General features: G+C 56.3%; 1 protein-coding gene across 1 annotated transcript; it reads right to left on the reverse strand.

The window, feature by feature from the left end:
* Nucleotides 1–6,252: 6,252 nt before the first annotated feature.
* Nucleotides 6,253–11,751, reverse strand: TOR2A (torsin family 2 member A). Its single transcript, XM_067309101.1, has 5 exons — nucleotides 11,675–11,751; nucleotides 10,510–10,775; nucleotides 9,130–9,305; nucleotides 8,639–8,766; nucleotides 6,253–8,046 (listed from the first exon to the last, which is right to left on the reverse strand). The coding sequence occupies exons 2-5, from the start codon at nucleotides 10,753–10,755 to the stop codon at nucleotides 7,802–7,804; spliced, it is 795 nt and encodes a 264-aa protein (XP_067165202.1). The 5' UTR covers nucleotides 10,756–10,775; nucleotides 11,675–11,751; the 3' UTR covers nucleotides 6,253–7,801.
* Nucleotides 11,752–11,956: the final 205 nt, after the last annotated feature.

The following is an 11,956-nucleotide window of genomic DNA, read 5'->3' on the forward strand; positions in this document are numbered from 1 at the left end:
GTCCCCCTGCCCCGGGGTGCCCCGCATCCCCTCTCCGGTGGTTGAGGCCCAACTGTTGGGGCAGCCTGTGTCGAGGTCAAGCCAACCGCTGCTACCTCGCTTTGCTCGGCCCCTTCCCGGCCCTGGGCCGCCCCGAAGCGGCCACCCCGCACGTTGTGGCACTGGGCAAATACATCCAGCCGCCTTCTAGGTGCCCGGGCCTGCTGGCGGGGCCCGGCCGCGGGACGCCCCGTGGGGCCTCGGGTTGGGGTGGGGGGTAGAAACGGGAGCAGGTGGTGCTGCAGCACCTCGACTGTGAATCTGCCCTTGTCAGGGGTGTTGTGGCCTTTCCCTTGCCCCTTCTCCCCTATCCTGGGGGTCACTGGAATGCTCTCTGAGATGTGGGTGAGCCTGGGGGGTGGCGGGGCGTGTGCTGCCCCCCTCCCGGGTTGCCCTGGCTCCTGCCCGGGCTGCACCCGCCGCGTTCCTGCCTAGCAATGCCGGGAGGTGGCCGGCTGGGAGAGGCTCGGAGCAGGGGGGCCCCAGGCGGCTGGCCCTGCCTGGGCAGAGCGAGGTGAGACCTCTCCTTCCCCAGCCCCGGGGGCTGCTGAGAGCCAGCCTGGTAACAGGGAGGTTTGAGGAGTTTTGGGGCCCGGGGGTGGGGGGCAAAGTGGAAGGAGCAAAGCCAGAGTGAGCTGTGGGGGGGTTACTGGGGCCTGAGAGTGGGGCTGGGGACCGAGGTCACCTGGGGAGAGTGTGTGAGCAGCAGCACTGTCCCTCCAGGTGGGACAGAGATGGAAGCAGGGGGGCTGTTTGCAACTGCGGTGCCAGAAGAGCAGCTACAGGAAGGCTGGGAGAAGTCCTTGGAGAGGATCTTCAGGCCCAGCCAGTGTCTGCGCAGCATTGAGGGCCCCAGGGAGGCGAGATACCTCCCTGTGATTGTGCGGGACAGGATGCAGGAGCAGTAAGTCCCCATGTTTCCCTTGTTTGTACCTGTTATGTCCCACTCTCAAACTGTCCTTGGCAGTGGTCAGGTCCTGAGGGGACATCTGGGCAGTGAGGTCATGTGGTCCCCTGGCCACCCCCAGGCCTGGGTGGGCCCTGGCTCTGCCTATGGAGCAGGGCTTGATTCAGCTCCTGGTGGAGGCTGCATGATGCTCCCCCAGCCTGTTAGCACGTGGCTGGACCTAGCTTATGACTTTTTTCTTCTCTGCAGCTGGCAGAAAGGGCTGGACTTCTCCTCACATGGCCAGTGGGAGGAAGCCATCACCTGCTATTCGAAAGCCATCAGCTTGGATCCACAGAGGGTAAAGGATCCCCACCGGGCCGGGGGACAGACTCCTCAGGCTGGGAGCAGGGGATGGGAGGCAGCACGGCTCAGGCCAGCTGTGACGCCAGTGTCTGGCTCCAGGATGCTGTTCGCTGTGGTGTTATCCTCTCGCTGGGCTGGTCCTGGGTAGCTTGAGCAGGGCTAGGCTGGGGGCAGCATGCACTGAGGGTGTCCATGGTGCAGGCAGAGCTGTACCAGCAGCGGGCAGAGGCCTTCCTCCAGCTCTGTGACTTCCAGTCGGCTATGCTGATCTTCAGGAAGGTGCTTACGCTGTCTCCTGCACAGCAGCAGCCCTGCCTGGAACGCCTGGCCCTGGTCCTTGACCTACAAGTGAGCCACCACTTCCCTATCCCCATCCGTGGTCCTGTCCCGTGGCCAACTGGTGGGGTGTTTCTGCAGGGTCGATGTCTGCTGGACCAGGAGCTCTACTGTGAGGCCCTGGAGGCCTTCACAAGGGCAGCTGAGCTGCAGCCTCACTGCAGGGTGTTTTGCCAGAGGAGGTAAAACAGAGGTGGCACAAAGCCGTTTATCTGGGCTGGTGCTGCTGTGGGTTCCCCTCCAGCCTTGCCCATCTTGTCTTGCAGCATCATGTGTCTTGCTGCCCTCAACAAGTTCCCGGAGTGCCTCCAGATGGTTAACAGAGATCTGGAGGAAGATGTGAGGAACCCTGATCTGTACGTGCTGCGTGCCTCGTTCTATGAGCGCTTTGGGCAGGTACGGCCCTTCTGGTCCCTCCCACCCTGTGTGGCAAGGGGATGTGATGCTGTGTCAGCCTTGCTCAGGGACTCTCTGCCAGGGGGCATTGCTCCCCTCCGCTGGGGCATCTGGAGCAGCTGTTTGGATTTGGAGTTATGGGATGCCTTCATGCAGGGAGCTGTGATGCGCCAGGGAAGCAGGAGACCTGGGAAGACTCTGGTCTGACCCATGCTCTGTCAGCAATGGTGTCCCCTCATGGCCTGTTGGGTGAGGTGGTTCCTGCCCTGCTGAGATTGGGGTTTAGAGCTGTCTCTGTCAGAAAGCCCTGGTGGACTTGGGTCACACTGAACTCTGGACTGGCCAGATCTGTGTGAGGGACCCTGGGTAACCTCCTGGTGACTGGAGATGCTCTGGAGAGTGCCAGGCCCTGATGGTACCTGATCTCCTGGGCAGCTGGCCCTGTGTCACCAGGACATCCAGTGGGCCCTGGAGCTGGAGCCACAGCATGGAGCTGCCCAAGCTCTGAAGCAGAGGCTGCTGAGATGAGGCCAGGAGGCCAAGGCTGAGGCGGTGACCAAGGCCCTGTGCGGGGACCTGCGAGGAGCCCTGCTCAAGATCAGCTTTGCCATCGAGAACGATCCCTTGACTGCCGACTTCTTCATCCTGAGGTAGTGAGTGCGTTGCCCTGGTCCTGGCTGCAGCTGGTTGGCGCCACTGGCTTCTTAGCTCTGCTGGTTTTGTCCCTCTCTCGCAGAGGGACCCTCCTCCGACGGCTGAAGAACTTCAGCGTGGCTTGTGAGGATTTTGCCAGGGCGAGGGAGCTGGGTGCTGAGGGGGGCCCTGAGGCCCGGGAGGCTTGGCGGCAGCTGGTGCTCACCCACAACGACTGCGCTGTGCGCTGCTACGCCCTGGGCCTCTTCGATGAGGCTGTGAGGCTCCTTGGCGAGGCTCTGCGAGACGAGAAGAGGGAGAAGGGCCTCTACGTCAACAGAGGAGGCAGGTGGCTGGGCCAGGGCTGAGTGTGTCCGGGGGTTGGAGCAGGGTCCCGAGGATGAGGGCTGTGCAGTTGTGCAGTGTCAAACAGCAGCACCTGGCACTCAGGCAGTGAGTGTCCGCAGGGGAAGGCCCCGCTCTGTGGCCCTGCGTTGGGGAACAGCAGCTGAAATGGGAACTAGGACCCCTGGGTTTTCCCTTGGTCCTGTTCCCGGCTCAGGGAAGTGGCTGCAGATAACAGCCGTGTGCCCTTGGACATACCTTTCCTGTGAGCAGTGGGGAGAGCTACCAGGAGCTGCGGGCAGAGCTGATGAACTCCAGAATGAGGGGAGTTGGGGTGGCCGCGCTCAACCAGGGAGAGCCCTGTGCTGCGTGTGGGAGCCCTGGTGTGGCTCTGCTACGCCCCCATCCCTCTGCCTCCCGCCGTGTGTGCTGGGATTTGCCACTGGTGGTTCTGCTCACTCTCCGCGTGGTCTCTGCCAGGGTGCAGCCGAGAACGGCTGCTCGCTTCCAGACTGGGCTGCGTCTCCCGACTGTTGGAGCACTGAGCATTTGTCTAATGACTCTGCAACCTTTGTGGCTGGGGCGGGCTGGACACAAGGTGCTCATGCTTCCCACGGGTGCAGAGAGCTCTAGACAAAGCCCGGGGCAGGCAGCTGGATCCCAGCTGCTCCCATCTCCTGAGATGCTGACATTGCTTCGCTCCAGACTGCTTCCTTTGCCTGGGGGAGCTGGCCTATGCACTAGCAGATTACCAGCAGGCGCTGGAGCTGAGCCCAGGGGACTGGGGTGTGCGGAGACGGGTTGCGATGGTACTGCATGAGCAGGGCCAGCAGGACTTAGCGGCGAGGTGAGCAGAGGGTCGGTGCGGTCTCCCATGGCGCTGGGGGGCTCGTGGTGTGCCAGGCTGCGGAGCGCGCTCCCCTGTCCCCTCGCAGGCAGTACCAGCAGGCAGAAGCTTGCTTCTCTGCGGCCATCGAGCATGACCCCCACAAACCGCTGTACTACCTGTGCTGGGCCAGGACCCGTGTGTGCCGAGGCGGCGTGGAGGGTGTGAAGGAGGATATTGCGCTAAGTCTGTGGCTTGACCCCACTGACAGCGAGGTACAACCCTGGCACCGCTTCCCGATGCCCTCCCAGCCTGTTGCCTTGGCTATCTGTTAGGCAGTTTGGGGCAAGCGTGGCATTTCTGTTCTGCATCAGGAATCGGCAGCTGGAGTCAAGGGTCCTACCAGGGTACAGGTCCAAGTCAAGCAATAATGTTTATAGCTTGAGTTTTACAACATTAATGTGTTAAAGCCATCAGGAAGGCATTTTTCCTGCTGCTTGTTTTCACTTTCCTGTTTCTTTGAACCTAATTCAGGGCAGAAGCCCTCCTGCAGCTGGCTGTGATAAGAGGAGCATGTCCCCACACTGCTGTTGCCAACTGCGGCACAGCTGAGGGCAGCAGCATGGTTTTCCCCGGCTGGTTTTGATAGATTCGGTATTTTTTTGCAATGAAACCCAGGCTCCCCGTTTGGGCAGGTGTTGGCCGGGCAGGTCCCGGTGAGGCTGGCAAGTCCATTGCTGATGGCGTAAGGCAGGTGGTTGGCTGTGGCAGTGGAAACCCAAGGGCTCAGTGCTTAGCACTGACTGTGGAGAAGAGTTTTTCCATGAGTGCAGGCATGTTGGGAGGAGATCCAGGTCTTGTCTTGTTGCCACTGCAGGTCCTTTCCCTCGTACACTACCTCCTTCCAAGAAAGACTATCCAGGCTGTGCTTAGGAGTGAGACTGGACGCCTCGCTAAAGAAACCTTGGAGAAAAAGCTTCATTGCCCTCCAGAACCCCCCCGTTTTGGCTGATCTCACCCAGTGCAACAGACGCAGTAGGTGCGTGCCAGAGGGAGGTAGTTCGTCTTGGGCATTAGTCTGCTAATGCTGCTGACTCCAAGAGGGGGTTGCTCAACCCCTGAGAGTGAAGGTTTTGTTTATTTTGGAATGAAGTGACATGTTTCTGCTGCCTTCAGAGTCAACTGATGAATTTGTCTTGTCAAAAGCTGGTTTTGCCCCTTTTTGCTCCTAAAAGGTGACAGTGGCTTGCTGGACATCTACATGTGGCCTTGGAAATTTGTTCCAAGCAGGAGTCTCATTTCTACTGAGTCCTTCTATACAAAGTGTCTGTTTGGGTATTTGCCATTGGGCTATGGTGTTACTTCTGCATTGATACTTGTCCCCAGGCCCCTGATCACACTAGAGGATGATCTGAAGGAAGCAGTAGAGCTAGAGGAGGCCAGGGGAGCCTGGCAGGGCTGTGAGAAGAGCATCAGCCGCTGCATGTCGGACTACGAGCTGTATGAGGAGCTGGTCACCTGTGGAGGGGTAGCGACCCGTGTGAGTGAGCAAGCACGCGGGGAGCTGTGGTGGCAGGGGGGTACAGGCTATCGGGGTATCAGGCAGGGGGCTCAGTGGGAGACGGATGCATTCGTACACCTTTTTGTGCCTTGCCTGCGAGGATGGAGGTGAGGGTCTACTCCTGCCTGGTGTAGCCCTGGCCTAGTGCTGTTTTCCAGAGAAAGCAAGCCAGTTCTGGCAAAAACCATTTGCCTGGGGGTTATTCCAGTCAGCTTCTGCTCCACTGGAAGCCAGTGGTAAATGAATGGCCTTCTTCAGCCTTTGGCCCTTCATTTCTAGCAGGAGACTGGCACAGGGCTGAAATCGAACCTGCTGCGTTCTGCACCGGGCCGCAAACGGGCTCCGCTCAGTGCGTGAGCCTGGCCACAGCTTTGATCTAGCGCCCAGAGAGCTTCTGGAGTGACAGCAGTAGCTGCTGCGCAAAGCTGCTCTGCCCGCGGGGCTCCCCAGTACCTCACCTCGGCTCCCCGCGCAGAGGGTGCGGGGCTGCTAGGCGGCAGCCGCGGGGCAGGCTCCACGAAGGGCCTCTCCCTGGGAAGGAGATGCCACAGCTCCTGCCTCCTGCTGCTCTGTGACACCCAGATGTGTACTCTGCAGGGGAAAAGGGGCTCTGTGCAGCTGTGGCAGAGACCCAGCAGCTTTCCTGTACCTACACTGGCTCCTCTGCAGAGTACAGCTGACAGTTACTGCAATTTCCTTTCCTCCCCAGGGAAAGGGCTTGTTTCTAGTTACCTAATTAGAGACCAACTCTCCCCTAAATCCCCCAAATCCTAGCGCATTGGGCAGCTGTTTCCGGGCAACTGCATGTCTTTTAAGTCCTTCTGCACTAGCTACAGTCCAAGTCAATGACTGTTCCCCAACCACTTATTTCATAAAGGATTTATTTTAAAATTAGAAATGCGTCACATTTTTGAAAGAGGCAGGATATTTGAATCTGTCCGTGGCTTGGCTCCCAGGCAGCATTTGGATAGTGTCTGACATTGCTGTCCCCAAGCTCAGGCCCTGGAGGGAGGCTGGAACAGTCCCAAATGCTGGCAGCTTGTTTCAGAGTAGGGCAGAGACCCAGGGCCCAAGAGGAGCATTGGTGACTTTCATAAATGTGCCTGTTCACCCATCCATCGGGCAGTTTGGTCCCAGAGAGTGAATGATTCTGTTTCCTCTGACCTGTACCCCAGTAACCGTTTACATGGGGGGATTAAAACAGGGGACAAAGGCCAGCAGTGCTGTGTGCCCAGTGCTCAACAGCACTAATATCTTCTCCGAGTTATCCCCAGGTGCCCTCATTGTAAGTGGCACTTTCCAGAAGCTGAATGGATCCTGGCTCAGCCAAAGCCTGTGGGATCTGGCCAGCAGAAGGATGTGCAAGAGGCTCAGCAGTTCACCACAGCAAGAACTTCTCAGCCTGCTGGAGAAATCATCACTGAATAAAAAGAATTTTCAAAACCTTTAGCGACACTGCAGTCTCCTCCAGAGGTAGGACTCAAATTTTTTGTAGCTGGGAAGACAGCAAGATGTCTCACCCCCTCGTCCCCCAGTTGGTTGCAGGGAAATCCTTTAGGCCTTATGGGGGAAGATGGACAAGGGGATGGTGGGAAGGTGGGAAGAGCTGGGCTCTCGGCAGGTCAGATGTTGCCATCTCCCTCATTACACCTGCACTCTGGTTGATGCTGAAGCTGGACTTTACCAGCACCTAATCACAGTGAAAGGAAACTGGAAAGAAGTTGGCTCTAAAACTTCCTTGAAAAGCACATTTCACTGTATTTTTGAAGGTCTTCATGGGCCAGTGTTGCAGGTGTCAGAACACCAGCATTTTCACATTGTGTGAAGGAACTGAGGCAGACAGTCACACTAAAAAAAAAAAATAAATATTGTTAAAATGCTGTAGATATAAAAAAAAAAAAAAAAGCCTTTTCTGGGCTCAGAACCTTGATGGATTAGATCTCAATAGCTGCCAGGAGAGGGGAGAGCCACAGATGAATGCCTCTGAGAGGGAACAGGTGAGAAACCTCCCTGTCACTACTGTCCCTCTTGGCATCTTCCCTTCTTTGTCACAGCATGTCTTGGGTGGTGCACTGGGCTGTTCAGTATCCACCTTGACTTGGCCAAAGAATAAATCAATAAAGTGCTTTAAGTCACATCACTTGCATTTGTTCCCACAACTGTATCCTGCAGCTGCCACCTTGGGGCTGGAGAGGTGAGTTCAGCAGGGAGAGCACTCATGCTACTGGGAGGTAACATGTAGCTCCTCATGCTTATCCCTCCAGTCCTGGGCTCTGCAGCTTTACAGCTCGATATACATCCTAAATCCTATGAATCTGAGCAAGGCCGCAGGTACGTTGTCTCCTGAGGGCTGGTCATGTCTGATCTGCTATAGACTCCACATGCTGCTTCAGAGGAGAGTCCTTGCCAGTGGCTACAAGAAAAAACTGATCCGAGAGGCTACTGTTTTGCAGCCTGTTGATGAAAATATTTTCTCTTCCTCTGGGAAGTAGGGGATGCTGTCAGCCACTTCCTCGACGACATCCTGACGTACTTCTAGGCCTTGCTGTATGAGTTCGTTGATGACGCATTGCTTTACATGGTGGTGCTTCAGTGGGAGGAAGGGCACAACAAAATCAATGAGATGTTCATTAATGATCCCAGATTTCCAGAATCCACCTGCAAAAGCAAAGGAACAGACAAAAGGTTTTACCAGAGAGTCTTTGCAGTCCTTGGAATTCAAAGAGCTGCTTTGTGTGAAGCCAAAATACTCAGCTGAAGGCAGATCTGCTGCTCCAGTTTTGTCTAAGGCAAGAGCTGTACCCATCTGTTGCCCCCCGCTGCAAACTAGAGATTTGTTGTTCTCCAGAAATGGTGGGTTTTAGCCTGACCAGTCAGACTTCAAGCTCCTCTCCCTGTGATAGGACCCTGCCTAGACAAGGGCGAAGCAAGGAGATCTAGGTAGGCAGTGGGTATTGGTGGTACTTGGTACTTTTTCAGTGAGCACACTTTGCCATCTGTTGGTTGTGAAGGCACCTTCTGTCCAAAGAACTTAGCTAAGCGTGGTAACAGGTCTGCTGGCTTGGGAATCTGGGCTGTTCCTTCCCTCCATCAAGAAACCTTGAGGTGATCACAGTTCCCTCTCCTCAACCCCCAGCCCTTTCTCCCTGCTTGGGATATGCCAGACAGTGTCAGTGGCTGTGTGGAATGGGGCCTGGCTCCCTCTGCTGGGCTCTGCTCCCTGCAGAAAACATCTCTTTGAGACACTCACTCTGAGGATTTTCAAAAATGGCTTTTGAGATGGCTGATTCCATGTCCTGCAGGCTGATCTCCTCACGATCCTTGTGGGCATGCCAGAGATCCAGTGTCATTTCCTTAATCTGTTCTCCTCCTGCATTACTGCAAAAGAATAAGATGCTTATTTGACATATCCAGGAAAATGGTGTTGCAGGACAGAGGCAGTGTCTGACTCTTTCCAGCAGCTGTGTGTGCAATCTAGGTACTCGCAGCTGCCTGGCCTAAAGCAACTCCCGTACAGGTAGCCAAATAACAGGAACAGCGGAGTGCTTTCAGACTCTCTGCTTTTTGCTTATTTACAACGAAACAGGGTCTCTTGCCATTTGCAGAGGCTCAAGGCTTGGGGAAGGAAAAGCAAAACAAAAGTGTGCTCTGAAGTACTTACCAACCTCTGCACAAATTAGAAGCATTGTGCTGGGATACCCCGGGCCTTTGCTATGCTTGACACAGAGGGGCCTCTCTTACCTTATGAAAATGAAAATTGCTTTGCGGTAGTTGGTCCCGTAAACAACCCACGAGGGTCCCAGGAATGGCATGATCACATCAATCAGACCCGGGTGCATCTTGTCCATCTCATCAAAGAGAAAAGCAGATCGTCCACACTTTGTCAGGTTCCCTTGGATCCAGTGCTTCAGGTTCTCCTAGGAAAAATATCCACCAAGCCATAAGGCATTGATGTACCTGGGAGTGAGGGAGACTTGAACTACCACAGAGCAAAAGCTGAGACATGAGCTCAAGCTGAGTTGATGGTGCTGAAAACAGTAATTGCCGAGAGCAGCTTGTCCCTGCACAGCACCACCTACTTGGAGCAGGAACAACTAGGACTGAGGAGACCTCCTCTATTTTAGATTTGGCACGGTAACTGTTACCTGCTTTATCAGCTGATTATAGATCTTTTATTACAGATTTAAAGAAGCAGTATGAAGGAGGCAGCAAACTAAAGTTGAATATTTAGACTCCCACAGTTCCACATGTTCTTTTCTCTTTCCCTGTGTATCTGCACAGCTCCCAGCTACTGAGTGCTACTGGGGAGTCGTGCTTTCTGCCAGTTCCTCTTCTGGTGCAAAAACATGTGCCTCCACTGAACCAGAAGAGCCCTGGCTCTCTTTATCATGGCTGAAGCTATTCCAGTACAGATGCCAACCCGTGCATAAATACTCAAGTTTCCTGGAGGCTTGTGTAAGTCTTAATTGAAGGACTTTTCTCAGTGTGATGTTTACCTTACTGAATGCATTTCTTTTACAGGCTCAAAAGAACAAATAAATTCTCCTAATGCCCAGAAAAGAAAATGTCCAGGTACACTGATTCCCCACTCTGTTAAGAGTTCATCAGCCAACCTTCATGGTTTGATTTCTGGCCTTTCTCAGGATTAAGAGACGTATAGTGGAATGGTTAAGAGCGTAGAGCTGGTATTGTATTTAGGAACCTGCTTGCTGTGTGAGGAGAGAATTAAAAGGCTAGTGATGCATGGGTATTCACAGCTATTGAGCTGTTTGGAAAGCAATGGGAAAACTTTAGATGAAAGCCACTGCATGAAGCACATTTGTGTGTATGTGTGTTCAAAGGGCTGTGTAAATATTTAAAGAATGAGACCATGATCACGGTGAGGACTGCTGCTGGGAAGATGGAAGTGATAACTGAGTGCCAGAGTGCATCACAGTTATTAGTGAATCCTTCAGCTGGTTCATGGAGCCACTCACTTTACCATGTCTGTTTGAGAGAGTGAGACAAAGAGCTTTATTCCTATTGCACTTCAGGAAACAGGTTTAATGCATCTGTACTGATGATCATGATAGACACGGCCAGAGAAAATCAAGTAGTATGGTGTTGAGAGGCAACCTTTACCTTGTACTGCTCTATCTGCTCATGATGAGGGAAGTGTGCTATGGGAGAGAACTGGTGCACATATGGGCTCCGGAGCCCATCCCGGAAGAGGTGGCGGATGAGCATGGAGCTCACGTAAGTTTTGCCAGTCCCGGTCCAGCCGTGGAAGGACATCACAAGGGGTTTCATGGGGTTCTGGTTCTCCAGAAACTCCCTCACTCCTTTCATCACCTGCTGCTTCACCAGGGGCTGCCCCACCAGATTCATCGCCAAATCACACTCCAGACCTGGAAGAAATCCAAGATTTAGAAAATGCAGGTTTAATAGCTCTTGCCTCAAACTGTGGCCGCAGTAATGCGGCTCTCCCTGTCTCTGAGGGGTGCTTCCTTAGTTCCATCTCTGAACCAGGCTGGAGAACTGCCTCACAAAAGGGCAGAAATTGGACATTACCCCAGGCCGAGGGTGCTAATCCATGGGCACTGCCCCTCTGGGAGCCCCCCGGAGAGCAGGGCAGTTGTCAAACCCTTCCTCGGCACCCTGCCCTGCTCCATGCCTTGGCACCCCTTTGCACCGGGCTGGATGCGCCCCTCTGCGGGGGGCCAGGCCCTGAGTCCTTCTCTGTGCAGCACTTCATGCCCACTCCCCATCCCCACCAGGGCTGGGGGCGTCCCCTGCCCAGGAGCCTCTGCAGGTGCCCCCCTGGGAAGGGTCTCCTTGAGAGACGCCCTGTCCCATCTCACACCCCCCCCCCCCCCCCCGCGGGGATCCCCCCAGCTGCCATCGTCCTCACCTCAGGTACCCCTATCCCCTGGACCCCAAGGACCCCCACCCCAGGGGCCCCCTGCTCCTGGGGACCCCCTGCTCCTGAGGACCCCCATCCCTGGGACCCCAGGGACTTCCCCACCCCAGGGACCCCCATCCCCTAGGGACCCCCATCCCCTGGACACCAGAGACTCCCTGGTCCCTAGGGAACCCCATCCCCTAGGGATCCCCATCCCCAGGGACCCCCAACCCCTAGGGACCCCCATCCCCTGGACCCCAGGGACTCCCCCACCCCGGGGACTCACCGCCCCCCGCTCCGAGGGCCCCCATCCCCTGCGCCTCAGGGACTCCCCCCACCCGAGGGACCCCCCACCCACGGTCGTCCCCCCATCCCGTGCCCTCAGGGCCCGGCGTCCCCGCTGACCGCGCAGGTCGGGCTCGAAGCCGCACTCGCAGGCCGCCGAGAAGCTGCAGCGCAACGCCCGCAGGTCCCAGGCGGCGGCGGCGGGGCCGGCGGCGGCCGCCAACAGCGCCAGCGCCAGCGCGGCCGCCGCGCCCGGGCCCACGGCGGGGGCCATGGCGGCCGCCCCGCTCCGGCACCGCCCGCACTACAGCTCCCGGCGTGCCCCGCGCGGGGCGTGACCGGGGCGGGGCTAGGGAGGTGCCGAGGAGCGGGTTCGGCGCGAAAGGGGCGTGGTCAGGCAGC

The sequence above is a fragment of the Apteryx mantelli genome, chromosome 21 (genome assembly GCF_036417845.1).
Source record: "Apteryx mantelli isolate bAptMan1 chromosome 21, bAptMan1.hap1, whole genome shotgun sequence".
NCBI lineage: Eukaryota > Metazoa > Chordata > Aves > Apterygiformes > Apterygidae > Apteryx > Apteryx mantelli.

Bases quoted from the DNA above. Each gene is read 5' to 3' on its own strand.
- TOR2A (XM_067309101.1), bottom strand. From the start codon at position 10,755: ATGAATCTGGTGGGGCAGCCCCTGGTGAAGCAGCAGGTGATGAAAGGA. The intron at 9,306-10,509 runs GTAAAGGTTGCC...TATTTTTCCTAG, and splicing joins AGCAGATAGAGCAGTACAAG to GAGAACCTGAAGCACTGGAT. The intron at 8,767-9,129 runs GTAAGAGAGGCC...ATTCTTTTGCAG, and splicing joins GCAATTTTCATTTTCATAAG to TAATGCAGGAGGAGAACAGA.